The sequence below is a fragment of the Podarcis liolepis genome (assembly GCF_965112155.1).
Source record: "Podarcis liolepis genome assembly, chromosome: 3".
Lineage (NCBI taxonomy): Eukaryota > Metazoa > Chordata > Lepidosauria > Squamata > Lacertidae > Podarcis > Podarcis liolepis.
Window position 1 is genome coordinate 118,516,804 of NC_139557.1, and position 20,097 is coordinate 118,536,900.

A 20,097-nucleotide genomic window follows, 5' to 3' on the forward strand; every position below is an offset into this window, starting at 1 on the left:
TTCCCAAATATTTCTAAAATGCAGCAATAACTTTCACCATGTTTGGCTTTCTAGTATTCTCCATGATGATGGCACCCCTGGTTCAAGTCCTTATGGACCATGCGGTTTTTAGCTCTGGTTTTACTGGTTATTATGATGTATTTTTGTACTTCAGGGGAGGTCTGGAAAGTGCAGAATGAAATGGGGCTCTTTGTTGCCAAATGACTCTTTGTTGCCAAATGACTCTTTGTTGCCAAATGACAGCTGCCTAATCTTCACTGAGGGTTGTCTTAAAATTTTGTACAGCTAGATCAGAGCCGCCAGTTTTTACTGCCCATGGGACATGCAGCCTGCACAGTTTGCACCCATACGAACATCCGCGGTATCAAAATTCCCTGTGGACAGATGAAAACCTTGAGGCTCTAATGCTTAAAAAAAATGCAGAACCTAGTAGTGCTGCATCAAAACTGAATCCAACCTTTTACTTAAAGAAACAGAGTTAATATTATATGAGTATATTATCAGCTACTCTGATCCATAAACTCATTGGTGACTATTTTTTTTTGCACATGCAAAGCCCTGCTTCTGCTTCCTCCAGTGAAGATGTAGAGTGTAGATCAGGAAATCAGGATTAAAAATGAGCAAGCATTCCCAAGTAAGTGGCAACACCAACTCAATGGATATGACTTACTTCCCAAGGGTATTCCCAAATATCCGTACTCCGGAAGTTGGTCTGTGCAAAAGATAGAGAAGTAAATTGTCATTCTTTGAGAGGACTTCCTGTGCAAAAAAAAAATGATATTAATTTGATGTCCGTTTTGTTTTGAGCATTGGAATAGCGCTTTCAAATATGAGAGCCTGAGGTCCTAGACTAGGAAGTGGGAGACCAGCCTTCAAATCATCATGAAGCTCCTTTGGTGGCCTTGGGCCAGTCACTCACTCTCAGCCTGGTCTACCTTGCAGGGTTGATGTGAGGATTAAATTAGAAGCCATTTTGTGCTCCATGGAGAAAAAGGTGGGATATATATGCCATTCATAAATAAATTTCCAAAGCCTTCTGTAACAGCAAATCAGTATTATTATTTCCCATGATACCAATGGGCAGATCGAGGCTGAAAGTGAAAGTGTGGTTTACTTGAGGTCAGCTGGTGAGCTCATGGTGGAGTTTTACATATTTGGATTGTCAGGCATGGGAAGTCCTGATTTGCCTGATCAACATAATCAATTTTTCATAGAATGGTTGATTTGAGAGGCATCTTGTTTTTATATATATATATATATATATATATATATATATATATATATATATATATATACACACACACACACACACACACACACTGCATTTTTATCTCTTTTGCAAAACAAAAGAACTCAATGGATATCACTTACTACTACTGCAGCAGATTCCGTTGGTGCCACAGGAGACTGGGATTTCTCCACAGGTACAGTTGCTGGGAATTGACAAGATCCTCCCAATATTTCACATAAACGTTGCCCTGTGTAAAAGAGAAGGGAAATAAATTCGTTTAAAGGGGGCAAAAGGGTTGCCAACTACTTTTTCCCCATACTAGAACCCTGCGTATTTAATGGGATGACCAACTTTTACAGGCTTCTGCTGCCTTTCAACCTGCTAACTACTGTTTCATTGGCCAACATTAGCAAGGGTCAGATCGGTCCTCCTTCTCTGCAAACACTCCAGCTGATTTCTGAACCTTGTAAGGGTGCTGACACTCAGCTGCACCCAGCCACTTGGGTGGCGTATAAATCATAAAATTATGATGATGATTATTACTGCTCTTGGGTTTTTTTCTGCACAGCTGAAAAGCCTATATCTTGCAGGTTGTTAATGCAAGGAGAGAAAAATTAGCAGATAATGCACCCACAGACCCACATAATTGGCAACTATGTCAGCCTTCATTCCATTCTACTGAAGGTTCCCCTTTGCTTTCAACATCTGCTAATCAGAATTACAGCTGTTCTGAGCTTCAGAAACAGATTGCCATTTGTGCCCTCTCTGAGAATGGTATTTTCTGCAATCTCCCCAGTAGTTTTGCCAATGGGTCTTGCTCAGCTCACACCCAACTGTGCCGGCTATAGTCTTTCTTGGCTCCCAGCCAGGTGAGAAGAGGGTAAGGCCCACCCATTTGCCCAATGGGCACCATCTCTTCATTGGCTATGCTCATGGGATCCTGAGGTGACAACTGTGGGTTAGGTCTACAATGGAATCCTTCATCAGATTTTTACTCTTCCTAGATCCAGGACCTCTGGAATTAGAAAGGACTTGGGGATCATGCACACTAACTCTTCTAAACTCACAGCAATATAAATGACCACCATGGAACCTGCCTTGTGGCTCAGTCTGTATCCTGAACATTTCTGCTTTTGCAAAAGCCATGTATTCAATTTCAATATTAAATATATTGTAAAACACTTTCCTCCTCCTCCACCCCTTTTTAAGCAGCCAGATAGAATAGGGAGCAGCCAATTCATGCTGTTGTTCCACCTACAGCAGTTTCTCAGGGTCTCTGGCAGGGGAAATACCTGGGATTGAAGCTGAGACCTTCTGCATTTCCAGCAGCTACTCCCTCCCTGTCCCCTCTTACCTGCAACAACATGGAAGAGGATGAAGACCAGAGTAAAGCTCAGGTAGAGGAACCTCATGGCAGCAGTTTCCTTTGTGATCTCTGCCAAAGGGAAGGCACTCTAAGGCAGAAGGAAGTGAAGTTTGGATGGAACAAGGAGGTTCTCTCTACTTATAGTGTTGCAGTGCCATATCCGGTAACTGTCAGCATAGCATCTGAACCCTCCAGGCCCCTTTCTCTTAAATCATCCTAAGCCATTTATTTATCTTGCACATTATCCTAAGAGTTATCCACACAATCACCTTTCTCATATGTTGACAATCTGCCCTGTGTTCCAGGCTACAAACAGGCATTTCATGCAACTCTCAGCATCCAAACTCTTCTCTCTTAACTCATCCTATGCAATTTATTCATCTTGCAGACCATCCCAAGATTTATCTGCAGAACAATATTTCTCATCCTGTTCTCTTTCCGTATCAATTAACAGATTTCCTGTCATCTCACAAGAGCTGTTGCCAACTTCACGAAGCCTTGATAGAAAGGAAGTGGAATTTCAGGAAAAGCTCGGCTATGATGCAGTTTCATACAACCTCTTTGGGTTGGACTGTTCAGTTTGACTGCAGTTGCCACACCTACCAAGAAAGAAACTTTTCAGTGTGCTTTTCTCCTGGTCTGCAACTTTTTGGATGCATTTTGCTTAACATGCTTGTTTTTGTGATTCATGTAGTTTTATGTCCATTGCCGCCATTATAGGCTTCCCACACAAACATCCACATAAATCAATGACTTCATCCCATCATTCATAAGTTATAAACACAAGCAAGAACAATAAATGTAAGAATTAACAAAAAGAAAGAAACCACCAAGAAGATATAAGGAGACAACTGTTAGCAGAAACATTGTTTAAATTATCTGAAGAAGTGTGCATGCACACAAAAGCTCATACCAAGAACTAACTTAGTTGGTCTTTAAGGTGCTACTGGAAGGAATATTTTTATTTTGACTATGGCAGACCAACACGGCTACCTATCTGTAATTGTTTAAATTGTTTTGATCAGTTGTACTCTGCTTTTCAGCCAAAAGGTTCCCAGAGTGGCTTATGTAACAAAAACCTGAACTGCTTACCAATTTCTAGACAATCATGGCCAGCAGACCCAGTTCAGGTCCAGGAGGTGCCTGATTCAGCTTGGCCTCCAGCAAAAGCAGATGCCATGAGCCCTACTTCCTATCTCTTCCCAGAGGCAGTCTGGTGGAGCGGTCCATTAGGAGGTCCATCTTTCCTGCACTGCTTGCATCTCCCCTGGGAGCCTGTGCACTTTCCTTCCTTGGAGGTTTATAAGCAGAGGTTGGATGGTCATCTGTCATGGAAGCTTTAGCTGAGATTCCTGCATTGCAGAGGTTGGAGCAGATGAGCTTTCAATTCTCTTCATGAGAAATGTGGCTTTTTCAGATGGTTTTTTTCAGAATAAATAATGCTTTTAATTATTGCTTTTTTCTTCATTCTGATTTCCTGATCTACACTCTACATCTTCACTGAAGTAAGCAGAAGAAGGGCTTTGCTCCTGCTAAAGGAAATAGTGATCAATCACTTTATATATCAGAGTAGCTGATAATACACTCAGAGCATATTTACCTGAGTTAAAGAGATCTGAATGTGATAGATAAATAAAGAAGGTCCCTCTAAACCTGACCCAAAAATGATGATGTTGACCAGAGCTTCAGTCAAATAAGGACTTCCCATGCCTGTCCATCAAAATCAGTGACCATGTTGCTGTCCAGGAGAAGGTGTCTCCTGAACTCTGGGCTATGGTAAGGCCAGGCAAAACTGGGGGGAAGCCCAGTTTACCGTAATTTCTTACAGGAATATCCTCAGACAACCAAACATTAACACAGGGAACATGGATGGATTACAAAATCTCAGACCCTCCAACATTCGGCCCATTAAACTTGGGACATATGTCTTCCAGTGCCATACTCCCGGGCAAATGAGCTCAGGCTTCCCCTCTCCAACTCACTGTCATTGTCTCCTCCTCCTCCAGTGGGGGCAGCATTGGGCAGAGGAAGCTTGGCTAATGGGTCCAGTGGGGACAACCTGACCTGCATCACCAGCAGCTCCCCCTCCTCCACCTCCATGGGCTACAGCACAGCCACCTTTTTTCAACCAAAACATTCATCTGGGTGCTGAACTTTCAAAGGAGCTGAGCACCAAAAACGGGACATCCAATTGGAAGCTAGGATAGCTTCTGTAAACCTGGGATGTCCCAGTTGAATCAGGACTGTTGATGGATAAGCAATCTTCGTTTCTAGTCGTCTTGACGTCAGGCATAGCGGACTACTGACCCTCCGATTGTTGTTGGACTACAATTCCCATCATCCATGAAGTGCAATTCCCACAAGCCCTGGTTTATTCTGTGTGGGTTGAAGCCAAAGAGAGAGGGAGAGGTAATTATTAGCAGTATGAGGACGAGGTGAGCCCACTCATGGTAGCCACTGACACTACCTCCCGCCTTAAAAAAAGGACACTAATTTCCTCAGTCCATTTCATCACCCACTACCCCAACTTGGTTTCCTAACATTGTTTCTCCTTACCACTACTGATTTCTTTCTCCTCCCTGGAGTCTTCCTAACTAGTCAATGATACTGTTGTGGATGTATACCTGAAGGAGCATCTCTACCCCCCATCATTCAGCCCAGACACGGAGGTCCAGCTCCAAGGACCTTCTGGTGGTTCCTTCATTGGGAGAGGCGAGGTTACATAGAAGCAGGCAGAGGGCCTTTTAGGTGGTGGTGACTAAGGAACTAAGGGCATCAGCGTGGTATTGGTGCCCTTAGTTCCTTAGTCACCACTGGGACACATGGGCTCATGAGAGAAATTGATACACATCCTGTTGAGTGCCTTGGGGGAAAGTTGGGAGAGAATTGTCTAAACAAATAAATTGAAAGTGGTCTGGATATGTGTTCCTATGTGTTTAACTTTAGATATCCTTTTCTGATCGTATTTTATTTTACTTCGCATCTGCAATTATACTTGGCTATGTTATGAATTAATGTATGTTAATTAAAGATGAAAAGAATGAAAGACCCAGATCAAGACTGAACATGAGATCTTGATCATTAGGCAACCATAGCACTCCTGACTCTTCATTTTCTTCCCTACCCCCCATCCCACACTCCCTGGCACCTCCCTAAGTTCCTTCTCTAATTCAGAGATTCCTGAAACTCCCCCTTCAGAAAATTCTTAGTCCTTCTCAGAGCACATGCATGGAAATCAATGAAACTAGTGTGCATTCAGCAGCATTAAATACCACTCTCAATGACCTATTGGCACCTACAAGGAAATAACTCCTTAAAAATCAGCTCCAGTTAGGTCATGGCTCCAGTCTGGGTTGAGTTCAGCCTATCCCACCCGTGTTCACATAACCAACTTGGCAGTGAAACCCAAGCTCTGCCTGGGTGCATGAAAAGCAATGGCTGCAGTTATCTGCTCCTGGGACCCGGGGATGAGAACTTCTGTCAAGAGGGATCTTGGGCAGATATGATGCGCTTCCACTGGAGGTGGGTCATTTTAAGCCATAGATGCTTTTTTAAAAAATGAAAAAATACAATTTTGCAATTGCAGTTTAATTTGCCTTTAATTAGATGATCTTTATTTCATTGCATGCTTTCACAAATGGATTGATCAGGCCCACTTCCACAAGCAAAGATCCAGAAGAATCAGCGTAGCAATCAGGCTTTCACACCTATGTATGTGGGCTGTTCACTGATGTCATTGAAGGGAACAGCATTGTGCATTGAAGCCACAGTAAACTGGAAGATTTAGACCAGACGTTTGGTGATTCCCTTCTGGCAGAACCCTCCATTTTATCACACACTGATGATTATCCTGAATAAAAGAAAGAAGGAAATCTGTAATCGATTGCACTTTCATGAGCCTGGAATCAGATTGCTCAGCTTCAGGAGATGAGGGAGGATCGTAGAACTGTAGTGTTGGAAGGACTCAATGGAACATTTAAGGAATCTGTAGCAGAAAGGAAGAGGACATGCAGACGCAGCCCCAGAAGAGCCAAAAGAGTACAACTGATCAAAAGAATTTAAACCAAAGAGTACAACTGATCAAAGCCAAAGCCAAAGAGTACAACTGATCAAAAGAATTTAAACAATATTTCTACTAGTATTTGTTCCCTCAAATCCTTTGGTTTTATTTTATTTTTTGCATTTGGTGTTCTTGTTTGTGCTTTTATATTATGAACAATGGGATAAAATATTTTATGTGGTATTTGGGGGGGGCGGAGAGCATATAATGGGGAAAATGGACATAAAACAACACACATCACAAAAACAAGCACATTAAGCAAAATACATCCAAAAAAGATGCAGAGGAGGAGAAAAGCAAACTGAAATGTTTCTTTCTTGGTTGGTATGGCAACTGCAATTGAACACAACAGTCCAACCGAAAGAGGTTGCATCAAAGTGCACTAGCGCCAAGCTGTTCCCCAAAATTCCACTTCTTTTCTATCCAGGCGCCATGAAGTTAGGAGCAGCTTAAGTATAAATAGATTAATAGAGTATTAAAGGGGAAAATAAGGTTAGAATGTGTTAAGATAATTAAAGGATAGAAAGCAGAGGAAGATGGAAAGGAATTGCTGAAACAATTAACAGAAGTGGAATACAAAAAGGGAGGTGAGAGGAGGTCATTGAAATAAGTGAATGAAAGATAAGATATTGAAACTGTTTGATGTGTTTTAAACTGTTTTTGTTTTGTTTTGTTAGTTTAATGTGTTGGTGTTGTGTGCTGTTTTTGTATTGTATTGTATTGTTTATTTTGTTTTTGTAGTGTTTAAATTGTTGGAAAAGTAATAAATATTATTTTTTTAAAAAAGGAGCAGCTTTTGTGAGATGATGGGAAATCTCTTAATTGGTATGAAAACAGAACAGGATGAGAAAGATTGTTCTGCAGGTAAATGCTGGGTGGGCTGATCTGCAAGATGAATAAATTGCATATGATAAGTTAAGAGAAAAGGGGCCTGGAGGGTTCAGATGCTGACAATTGCAAGAAATATCTGTTTGCAGCATTTCCCACTCAGATGCACAAATGTGTGTTTCAACATCTTTTTGGCACGGCTACACTGTAAGTAACCTATCGGACACGACTAAACGACTAAACAACAACAAATTGGGAGCTGTTCAGATCAGATCCCAGGAGCAATAGTAATTATTATTTGTTTGTTTGTTTGTTTGTTTGTTTTATGCCCCATCTATCGGGCTGGATGCAGCTGAGTGTCAGCACCCTTACAAGGTTCAGGAATCAGCTGGAGTGTTTCTAGTGATACATGTTAATGTTTGTCCTTGCTAATGTTGGCCAATGAACCAGTAGTTAGCAGGCTGATGGGCAGCAGAAGCATATAAAAGTTGGTCATCCCATTAAATACGCAGGGTTCTAGTTAGGGAAAAGTTGGCAACCCCTTCTGTTAATGATTTATTTCCCTCTCTTTTACACAGGGCAATTATTCTGTAACGCACTTAGAGGATCTTGATATCCCCCAACTATAAATTGCATCTATGGAAAAATGACATTGGGCCACTGTGGCAGTAATGGAACCTGCAATGATGTCCCCTTTCATCCCTTTTATTCATATTGGTGTTGGAAACACTATTACAAACTCTTAGAAAAAAACGAAGAAATAAAAGGAGTTAGGATAGGAGTAAAGTCATACAAAATCAGAGCATTTGCGGATGACCTGATAATAACAACTAAGAATCCTCAACAAAGTATTCCAGCAGCTATAGAAACAATTAACAAATTTGGAAGGTTGGCAGGATTCAAAATAAACTTCAAAAAAACTAATTTATTAGTTAAAAATATGAGATCTGAGGAGATAAAGGACTTACAAAACATCACGGGCTTGGAGATTAAAAACAAAGTAAAATACTTGGGAATTTGGATATCAACAAAATGTATTAATTTGTATCAGGAGAATTACACAAAAACTTGGAATGAGATAAAAAAAAATGGAAATTTGGAATAAACTTCACCTCTCCCTATAGGGCAGGATCTCAGTAGTCAAAATGAACATTCTACTGGACTTCCGGGGTGGCGCCATCGGTAATGGCGGACTCCCTCTGATCTGGAGGGACCAGCTCCACAGGAAATGGGTCTTTTCCGCCACGGCGAAGCGGGGACCCTTTCAAATATCACAGGCGAATGAAGCCTGTGACCATGTGACTCGGCGGGCACCCTTAGTGCCCCCCAACCCGCAAAGGAACCCACTAACGGGCTCCGGAGCGAAGAGGGGGAGGTGGCACGGTGCTAAGAGTCAACCGCTTCTTCCGTGGAGCGAAGCTGCACAGCCATTGCCGGAGAGCGCTGCCTTTTTCCTGAGACAATTTGGCTTTTAAAACAATCACCGTATTTAAATTTCGGACAATTGGACTCTTAATAAGGACTTGCAAGTAGAAAGGAAAATTGGACTTAAAAGTTTATTGCAATTTGGCACTGAAACGGGAAGGTCTAAACAGGAAGTCAGCCTTCCGTTTCTTTGTAGATAGATTAAAGCAAAGACATGGCAAACTAGAGTTCAGAAAATTGCTTGTAAAGGATTAACATTCACCATTTAAGATTGTTGAACCCCCTTCGGAAGCAGGAGAAGTGGGGGGATTTCTTTTTTTTTTTTTTTTTGGACTGTTTAAACCTGCAGAAGTGAGTGTAAAGCAAAGTAATTTTCCACTGTCTTGATCCTGGAGCGGGGTGTCAGGACTGACGTTTTTTGAAGCTCATTGACCAGAGACCAACGTTTTTGACAGATAGCTAAAAGAAGAGAAACATAGTGATTCCATTGCTTCCTTTCGCATTTTAGAGGAACAAATATTGACAAAATAACTGAAAAATGAAACTTTGTTGTTAGATCTGCCTTTAAAAGAAAAGAACAAATAGATGTTTTCCCCCTAGAGGGAGCCTGTGTGGTGTAGTGGTTAAGAGCGGTAGTCACGTAATCTGGGAAACAGGGTTCGTGTCTCCGCTCCTCCACCTGCAGCTGCTGGGTGACCTTGGGCCAGTCACACTTCTGTGAAGTCTCTCAGCCCCACTCACCTCACAGAGTGTTTGTTGTGGGGGAGGAAGGGAAAGGAGAATGTTAGCCGCTTTGAGACTCCTGAAGGGGAGTGAAAGGCGGGATATCAAATCCAAACTCTTCTTCTTCTTCTTCTAACCAATTCTGAATCGGGGAGCTTGCAGCTGCTACAGATTACGATCGTGGGAATAGACTTCTGACCGTGTAGGACAATGTATTCAGAAGATGATTGATTGGATTGTTTGTTTGTTTGTTTTTTCTATTAGGAGTGTTTTACAAAATTGATGAATGTTAGAAAAATGTTGGAACGAAATTATTTGGCTTTAGTAAAAATATTCAAAGAATTATGTAAGAATATTATGGTTATGAGAAATTGGTAAAAGATTTAAGATTTAAGCTTTAAGGTTTTTTATAGTAAAATAAGATTAAAATAGATTAAGGTAATGTAATGACAGAATATTATGAAATATGGAAAGGATTTGCTGCGACAATTAACAACTAGGATACAAAAAAAGGGAGGAGGAGGAGGTCAAAGAAAGAAGGTAATGGCAGTTAAGGATTTGAGAATATTGGATTTGTTTTTAAATGTTTGTGGTATATTTTTGTCTTTTGATCGTGTTGTGTTATTTTTTTATTTTGATTTTTATTAATTTGTATTGTTTGATGTGGTTTGTTTTTTCTTGGTTTTTTCTTTCATTTTTCTACCTTGTTTTCTTTTGTAATTCTAAAAATTTTTCAATAAATATCATTTTTTTTAAAAAAAGAACATTCTACCAAAAATGATTTTTCTGTTCCAAACCATTCCAATATTGGGAGGAATGAAATGCTTTAAAAGTTGGGGAAAAGACATAGCCAGATTTATATGGAATAGAAGAAAACCAAGAATCAGACATCAAATACTTATAGATCAAAGGGAGAGGGGAGGTTTTCCCTACCAGAATTAGAACTGTACCATGCTGCTGCTGGATTGGTATGGATAAAAGACTTGATTACTCTAAGAGACACAGACGTGCTAAACCTGGAGGGTTTGACAACCAATACAGGTGGCACGCGTCATTTATGAAAAGGTGAGCGTCCATAGGGGATCTTTAAATCATATTATAAGGAAATCGTTATACAAGATCTGGATAAAATATAAAGGAATATTAGAACCAAAAATTCCCCTATTAACTTCACCAACAGAAGCCCTGCCTGTTAAAAAGAAAAATATGCAAGGAGACTGGGCCACATATAGAGTATTAATAGAAGAAATTAACGATAACATCAAATTAAAAGAATTTGAAGAAATCAGAAGACACCTGACAGACTGGCTACAATATTTTCAGATAAATGAAAGATAGAATTTAGATAAAAAGGAAGGTCTTACAAAGGAAACATCTAGATTTGAAAAATAATTAATACAATATTAAGGAAAATACATCTCAAGAATTTATAACCTCCTATTAGAGTGGGAGGTGAAAGAAGAATTGGTGAAATGTTCAATGGTGAAATGAACGCAAGACCTAGGATATAACATCTAAATGGATCAATGGGAGAAATTGTGGAGGGAGGATAGTAAATTTACGGCATGCTATAATCTGAGAGAAAATATTATGAAAATGCAATACAGATGGCAACCACACTGCAGCAAAACTCTCAAAGATGTATAAAACAGATCACCAACTTGCTGGAGGTGTAAAGATGATATAGGGTCATATATGCACATGTGGTGGAAATGCACAGCCATTAAAGAATTCTGGAATAACATCTACAACGAATTTAAAAAACTATTTAAGTTTTCATTTAAGACAAAACCTGAAAGCTTTCTCCTGGCAATAATGTCACCAGAAATCAAAAAAGAAATTAGAGCACTTTTTATGTATACAACAGTAGCAACCAGGATCTTAATTGCAAAAAAAATTGGAAAAGTGACAAAAAAGTGGCAAGTCCAAATGACAGAATATTTACAGATGGCCATGATGACAGGGAGAGCTAGAGGTTACCCAAAACAGAAAATACAGAAAGAATGGGAAATTCCTTAAAGCATACCTGGAAAAGTATTATAATAATAAATATCTCCTGGCAGCAATAGAATGATCCTTGTAAAACAACAAATATAATGTCTTTTGATATCTGAGGAAAACAAAGAAAGCAATACAATAATTTGGAACCGTGTGTGAAAAAATAGTAGAAATAATAATACAATGAGTCTAATCGGACTTCTATTTATTTATTGTTAAAATTGGTCAATTGTAATGAACTGATGTAGTAACTACTGCGGTTTTTTACTTTGTTATTGTTGAATTCTAAATAAAGTATTATTCTTTTTTTTTTAAAAAAGGAACCTGCAGTAGGTGTAAGTGGTGTCCATTGAGTTGGTCTGACTCATGTGTGAATGTCTGTTTATTTTTAATCCTGATTTCCTGATCTACTCTCTGAATTATCATTGAAGGAAGCAGAAACAAGGCTTTGCTAGTGATAAAGGAGATGGCCAGAGAGAGTCCCTACAACCCCTGGCGACCCCCGGGAGGAATAATGACTCATGACAAGCTGTTATGGGATTAAAATTGGCCACAACTTTATTAAACTTTCAGATGTAGGGAGACCTTGGCTTAGGCATTGGGTGTTTATCCTTCCCATTCCGGAGTCCTTGGTGAGGTGGTTTGACGAAAGCTTCTTGAAAGTCGAAGTACACTATGTCAGCTGGGTCTGCATCCACACTAACCTGTTTAGTGTTATTCCCCCTCTATTAGAATGATATCAGATATGTTCTAATAGGTGGAAATGGCACCCACCTGAGAGGTGCCAGAGCTGAGCTCCGGTGAAGTGAAACACAGCCCTGGGAGGGAGGTGCCATTTTGTGGTTCGCCTTAGGCACCAAAATGTCTTGCAGACAGCAATCTGGATACGAAAAACCTTCTAGACAGTGCATGAGCTATGGTTCTGGTCAGGGACTTGACTGAGGAGGAATGTTCATATGTATCTTCTTTTCGGATGTACCACAGACCACTTAGGAAGCCCATGATGGAGATGAGAACTAACCTCTCATGGGGTAGGTAAGCTGCCACAAAACACAATTCCTTAGGAAATCCTGCAAAAACTGCATTGCAATGAATGGAAGGTAGTGGTTATTTTGCTGAGATTTGCTCAGAAAACAGCCAGGACTTCCTTTTCTCCCTGCAATTGCCTGTCATGGTATCCGGTGCCTGCTGCCTAAGTTGGACAACTCACTTTGGAATCATAGAATTATAGAGATGGAAGGGACCCCAATGGTCACCTAGTCCAACCCCCTTCAAAGCAGGAATTACAACTAAAGAATCCCGGAAGAATAAGAAATCAAGATAACATTATATATATATATATAAAAGAATGGAAATGGTTTACTGAATATTTACAGATAAATTATAAACAGGTAAAAGCATTGGCAGGATTACTGTAAAAGCCTGCAGTTTTATAAGAGTATAAGGAGTGCTTTTTTCTATTAAAAGAAATGTTTAGGGGTACTTTCATTTTCCTGCTCATATTGAAATACTGGCCCTCAATGAGGCCAAACTTTGATTCACAAAATGGTTAAGGGTATGCATACGCCTGTGTACCCCCAGAGAAAAGCACTGGGTATATATTTAAAGAAGATGAAATAAATGAGCAAATTTGGTTAATTTGGGTATGCAGAAGATATTAAAAATAAATTTAAGGAACCGCAGAAAGAGGGGGAAGGAAGTCAAGTTTTGAAATGTCAAAAGGATTGTAAAATAAGTGAAATGTATAAAATTAGTGAAAAGTATAATTAAATAAATGAAAATTGAAAACAAGAACCCAAAGAATCTCTGACAGATGGCCATCTGACCTTGCCTCACGGTAATGCAGCTATCGTTTTCACAAGTTTTTAATCACAGATCACATTGTTCGTTTAGGCACTGCCCCTGGGACCAAGGCTTCTCAAGACAAGTAAACAAGGACCATTCATTAAGATGTAGAAAAATGTGGTTTGTCTTCTTGATTGCATAATGTGCAGATGATAAGAAGAAAAGCAATTTGGTTATGACACTAACTGTTATTCATCTAGATCAAGGAGTATAGCATCTAGATCAAGGGAAGTAATAGTGCCACTGTATTCTGCTCTGGTCAGACCTCACCTGGAGTACTGTGTCCAGTTCTGGGCACCACAATTCAAGAAGGACCCTGACAAATTGGAACGTGTCCAGAGGAGGGCAACCAAAATGGTCAAAGGCCTGGAAACGATGCCTTATGAGGAACGGCTAAGGGAGCTGGGCATGTTTAGCGTGGAGAAGAGGAGGTTAAGGGGTGATATGATAGCCATGTTCAAATATATAAAAGGATGTCACATAGAGGAGGGAGAAAGGTTGTTTTCTGCTGCTCCAGAGAAGCGGACACGGAGCAATGGATCCAAACTACAAGAAAGAAGATTCCACCTAAACATTAGGAAGAACTTCCTGACAGTAAGAGCTGTTCGACAGTGGAATTTGCTGCCAAGGAGTGTGGTGGAGTCTCCTTTTTTGGAGGTCTTTAAGCAGAGGCTTGACAACCATATGTCAGGAGTGCTCTGATGGTGTTTCCTGCTTGGCAGGGGGTTGGACTCGATGGCCCTTGTGGTCTCTTCCAACTCTATGATTCTATGATTCTATGATTCTATGTACTGAGTTGAATAGGATCCAAAATGCATCAGTCTGATTGGTCCACAGGAGCCACCCAATCCAGTTCCAGGTGGAAGTGAATCCGCAACCTGATTGGCCTACAGGAGAATCCCGGAATTAGCCAATCATGTGGGACCCATGGTGTAAATAATGTATATACAGCAGACATTCTGGGGGAACTTCAATTCCTCCTCACCAATATGAGCTGAAGAGCATGAAATCCACTCTTGACTCCGAGTATATTTCACTAACCTCTTCTATGAAGAAAGGGTTAGGTTGTGAGGATGTTCTTGGGTTAGAAGGAAAGGATGACCAGAATATGGACTTGATCAAGCAGCCTTTGACAGCTTGGTGTCCCCCATATGTTTTGTAAGGCAATGATTGTGGAGTGTTAGGGATTTCCTTCCATTCAGAGCCTTGGAACTGAGGGTCAGATTTGGCAAGATTTCAGTGATGGTGAAATCTTCTTATGGATGATGAAATAAAATTACTATTTTGTTTTTCTTAAAAAACAGCATAATGGATAAAGTGTACATACAACCTTGTGCATCACCAAAACAAGCATATTAAGCAAAATGCATTTAAAAATGTGCAGATCAGGAGAAAAGCACACTGAAAAGTTTCTTTCTTGGTAGGTATTGCAATTGAACTTGAACTGAACAGTCCAAGCACAAGAGTTTGCGTCAAACTGCATTGCACCAAAGCTCTTAACTCACATTCCACTTTCCATTTACGTAGGTGCTGTGAAGTTGTAATTATGAGATTACAGAAAATCTGTTAATTGTTATGGAAATAAAACAGCATGGCCTGGAGCACAGGACAGATTGTGAACATATGAGAAAGGTGGTTCTGTGGGTAAATAAATATAAAGATAAATAAATGCTCTAGGATGAGTTAAGAGACAAGGGCCTGGAGGGATCAGATACTGACAGTTGCTGGAAATACCTGTTTGCAGCTTTCCCCAAAGGTATGTTTCAACAGCTCTTTGGCACAGCAACACTATAAGTAAAGAGAACCACCTTGTTCCATCCAAACTCCACTTCCTTCTGCCTTGGAGCGCCTTCCCTTTGGCAGAGATCACAGAGGAAACTGCAGCCATGAGGTTCCTTTACCTGAGCTTTGCTCTGGTCTTCATCCCCTTCCATGTTGTTGCAGGTAAGAGAGCAGCTCAAGCTCAGGTGGAGGAGCATCTGCTGCAAATGCAGAAGGTCTCAGGTTCAATTGCAGGTGTTTCCGCAAAGTGCTGGGTTTTCCCCCTGACAGAAAAGCTGGAGAACTGCTGCCTCTCAATGTACACAATTCTGAACTAGTGTGACTGGGTACAAGTGAGCTTCCTATCCTGTGTGGCTGCTGAAATAGGGGTGGTGAAGAAGGAAAGCATTTCATAATAAAACTGAATCTGAATAAATGACTTTTGAGAAAGCAGCAGCGTCCAGACTACATGCTGAGGCGGCACTCCAGGTTCCATCGTGGTCATTTACATTGTTCAGGTAAGTAGCCGTGTTGGTCTGATGCAGTCAAAATAAATAAATCAAAAACTAAAAAATTGTCCAGTAGCAGCTTAGAGACCCACTAAGTTTGTTCTGGGTATAAGCTTTCGTGTCCATGCACAACTCTACAGATACAGATATACTGTTGTGAGTTTGGAGGGGTTAGTGTGCATGATGCCCAAATCCTTTCTGATTGCTGGAATCAGCAAGGGTAGAAATCTAATGGAGGATTTCATTGTTGAACTAGCCAGACAAGCTTCTTTGTGAGAGAATGACCACCATAGTTGCCACCTAAAGCCCCAATGAGTATAACCAAAGAAGTGGTGGTGTTCTCCGGGGCAAATGGGTGGGCCTTTCCCCCTCCTCACCTGGCTTGTAGCGAGAAAGGCAGTAGCCAGCACTGTTGGATGTGCGCTGAAGAATACGCAGGCTGCAGGCAGAAGCCAGAGAGGGAGAGCTGTCTGGCTTTTCTCTGCCACCTGACTCACCCAGATCAATGCAGGGCATACATCCTAGTGGGACTGAATGTGCTCCCATCAGTAATACTGTTAAGTTGTGGGCAAACATATCAGACGACACAGCGATTCTTCAAACAGCTCTTGTTTATTCAAAGGCCGGAACAGAACTGAACTGAAGAACTCAATCAGCCTGCTTATATAGAGCTCCAGAACAATGTAACTGTAGCAACTTTCTAAAACTATCCAGTCACTGAACGTCACTTTCGTTGCTTCATTTGCATAACTATCTACAGTATCCCCCTGCTGGCCCAGGATGAGAAATTCAGTACATAACAAATACTACAGAGGAGATTCCAGAAAATATCCCTTTCAGAGAGACTATGCCCCTGTGGACAGATCATATACTCTCCCCGATGCTTTTCAACATCTTTATGCGCCCCCTCACCCAGCTTGTCCAGAGTTTGGGGCTGGGTTGCCATCAGTATGCTGATGACACCCAACTCTATCTGTTGATGGATGGTCATCCTGACTCGGCCCCAGACACACTGACCAGATGTTTGGAAGCTGTGGCTGGATGGTTACGTGGGAGCCGGTTGAAGCTAAATCCTTCGAAGACAGAGGTCCTGTGGCTGGGACGGGACGATATGGGATTGGGGGGGCAACTCCCATCTCTTGCGGGGGCGCAATTAGTGCCAGCACCATCCGTTAAGAGTTTGGGTGTAATCTTCGACACCTCCCTTTCCATGGAGGCGCAGATTGCAGCTACAACAAAGGCGGCATTTTTCCATCTCCCCCAAGCTAAGCAGTTGGCTCCTTACCTCTCTCGCCCTGACCTAGCCACTGTGATCCACGCGACGGTCACCTCCAGACTGGATTAGTGTAACTCGCTCTATGTGGGGCTGCCCTTGAGACTGACCCAGAAACTCCAGCGGGTGCAGAATGCTGCAGCGAGACTCCTTATGGGGTCTTCGCTGAGAGATCACATTCACCCGGTGCTATACCAGCTGCACTGGCTCCCAGTGGAGTACAGGATCAGGTTTAAGGTGCTGGTTTTAACCTTTAAAGCCCTATACAGCCTAGGACCCTCGTACCTACGGGACCGCCTCTCCTGGTACGCCCCACAGAGAAACTTACGGTCTTCAAATAAAAACATCTTGAAGGTCCCAGGCCACAGAGAAGTTAGGCTGGCCTCAACTAGGGCCAGGGCTTTTTCGGCTGTGGCTCCGATCTGGTGGAACACTCTGTCACAAGAGACCAGAGCCCTGCGGGACTTGACATCTTTCTGCAGGGCCTGCAAGACAGAGCTGTTCCACCAGGCCTTTGGCCAGGGCACAGCCTGACTCCCTCCCTCGGCAATCTTCACAGAGCTCTGGCCCAATGGTTGCCAGTGGCTTGAATTAATTAATCTTATAATGAATGATTTTAGAGTGTTGTTTGTGCTGTACTTTTGTACTGTTTTATTGTTGTTAGCCGCCCTGAGCAAGGCTTCGGCTGGGGAGGGCGGGATATAAATAAAATTTATTATTATTATTATTATTATTATTATTATTATTATTATTAACCACTACATTAGCCTGGGTCTCATTCTTGAAAATGCTCTTTCAATGCTCAAAACAAAACGTTGTCAACCAATTACTGTCCTTTTTTTTTTTTTTTTTTTTTTGGCACAAGAAGTCTTCTCAAATCATGACAATTTATGTCCCTCTCTTTTGACAGGGCAACTTACAAGCTGCAAAGAACAGGGAGGATATTGCCAGGTGCCACTAACTCTGAAATGTCCCTATGGAAATATTCCAGCCAACTGTGGCTTTAATGGAAACTGCTGCAAGAGTAAGTGAAACACAGTGAGTTGGCTATGCTAACAAGGGGGAATGTTTGTTCATTTTAAATCCTGCTTTTTCATTCTGATTTCCTGATCTACGCTCTAGATCTTCACTGGAGGAAGCAGAAGCAGGGCTTGTGCTAAAGGAAACAGTGATCAATCACTTTATAAATCAGAATAGTTGATAATTGTCTCAGGGCATACTAACCCTATTCTTAGTAGTACAAAGTATGATTCAGTTCTCAAGCTGCAGTTCTAGGTTCTGCATCAAGTGACCAAACTGAGCCTTCTAATGTGTATTTTTCTCCATGAGGCTTAGTTTCGTCAGAATCGAGTACAGTGGTACCTCGGGTTACAAACGCTTCGGGTTATGTGTTTTCAGGTTGGGGACCATGGGAAACCGAGAAGTACTAGAAAGTGTTACTTCCGGGTTTCGCCGCTCACACATGCGCAGAAGCGCCAAATCGCATAAAGCGTGTGCGCAGACGCGGCCCTGCAGGTTACGAACGCTGTGGGTTGTGGACGTGTCTTCGTCACGGTTTACATCCGCAACCCGAGGTTCCACTGTACACACTTCCAGAGCTAATGCTAAATACATTAATTCTGGTAAATGAGCCACCATAGCCACTAGAGGGCCATGAAAATTGGTGTCCTGGGCTTTTTAAACTGGTCTACTTATGTACTATCTGAAACCAAAAGGGCACATTGCCTGCCAGAATTCTTTTCAGCGGACTAGGCCTGCACGCCTTCTTCCCTGTCTGCTACAGATTCCTGCACTTCAGGGTAGCATACCCTCCAACATTTCTCCAATGAAAATAGGGACATCCCATTCCATCATGATAATTCAACTATGTATACCCCCCACATCTTATTGGGTTGCCCAGCACTCTCGGCAGCTTCCAAAATATATATAATAACATAATAAAACATTAAATATTATAAAATCTTCAGATGGCTCTGGTGCTAGATAACTCCATACTCTCCAACATTTCTCCAAGGAAAAGTGGGGGACACTGGTGGTGCTGTGGGTTAAACCACAGAGCCTAGGGCTGGCCGACTGGAAGGTTTGTAGTTCGAATCCCCGCGACGTAGTGAGCTCCCATTGCTCTGTCCCTGCTCCTGTAGATAAATAGGTACCGCTCTGGCAGGAAGGTAAACGGCGTTTCAGTGCACAGCTCTGGTTTGCCAGAAATGGCTTAGTCATGCTGGCCACATAACCCAGAAGCTGTACACCATCTCCCTCGGCCAGTAAAGCGACATGAGTACTGCAACCCCAGAGTCGTCTGCGACTGGACCTAATGGTCAGGGGTCCCTTTACCCTTTACCTAAGGAAAAGTGGGATATTCTGGGATCAAATCAGAAACCAGGATGGTTTCTCTAAATCAGGGATATCCCTGAAAAATAGGGACACTTGGAGGGTCTGGGGTAGGACTAGAGGTTATTTTGAGCCCTTCAAACTCTACAATTCTGTGATCCTCTTGCTTCTTCTGAAGGTGAGGAATCTGACTTTGGGGCCATCAACAATAGTTCTCTTGTTTCTTTGATGCAGATAAACCACCAACAATGCCCGAGTGCGATAGCCTGGGAGGGTTCTGCCAAGAGGATCTCAGCAAACCCTGCCCGTCTGGTCGGAATCTTCCGAGTTACTGTGGCATCGATACACAGTGCTGTGCTCTTGAGGGATACCCGTGAGCAACCCACCTCCATGGTTGTAGACATCCGATGGCTATGCCAGTTCTTCTCAATCTTTGCTTGTGGAAGTGGAGCAGATCTGCACATGTGTGAAAGCAGACAATGAAATAAATCCTCAGATGAATGCTCAGATGAATAAACACAAAATAATTTCACAAAGTTGAAATAGTATGTGTATTTTTTTTTGTTTTCTTTTTCAAAAGCGCCTACTGCTAAATATGACCCAACTCCTATGAAAGAACATCTTATCTGCTGAAAATCCCTCTTGACTGAAGTCCTCATCAAGTAGTCTCAGGAGCAGATAATTGCAGCCAGTGCTTTTCATGCACACAGGTTATGGGAACATGGGTGGGGCAGGCTGAACTCCACC

At 41.8% G+C, this 20,097-nt stretch overlaps 2 protein-coding genes across 9 annotated transcripts in view; both read left to right on the forward strand.

The window, feature by feature from the left end:
* The window catches only part of LOC310702766 (uncharacterized protein), a 286,289-nt gene that overhangs the window by 155,853 nt on the left and 110,339 nt on the right, over positions 1 to 20,097 (forward strand). The gene's annotated exons all lie outside the window — the stretch shown is intronic.
* On the forward strand, positions 15,294 to 19,886 carry LOC310702803 (uncharacterized protein). The gene is made up of 3 exons (XM_083494965.1): positions 15,294 to 15,420; positions 17,930 to 18,043; positions 19,585 to 19,886. The coding sequence occupies exons 1-3, from the start codon at positions 15,363 to 15,365 to the stop codon at positions 19,725 to 19,727; spliced, it is 315 nt and encodes a 104-aa protein (XP_083351091.1). The 5' UTR covers positions 15,294 to 15,362; the 3' UTR covers positions 19,728 to 19,886.

Excerpts from the sequence above, each read along its gene's own strand:
- LOC310702803 (XM_083494965.1), top strand. The coding sequence starts at position 15,363 with ATGAGGTTCCTTTACCTGAGCTTTGCTCTGGTCTTCATCCCCTTCCAT. Across the intron at positions 15,421-17,929 it reads CCCCTTCCATGTTGTTGCAG|GGCAACTTACAAGCTGCAAA; the intron begins GTAAGAGAGCAG and ends CTCTTTTGACAG. Across the intron at positions 18,044-19,584 it reads TAATGGAAACTGCTGCAAGA|ATAAACCACCAACAATGCCC; the intron begins GTAAGTGAAACA and ends TCTTTGATGCAG.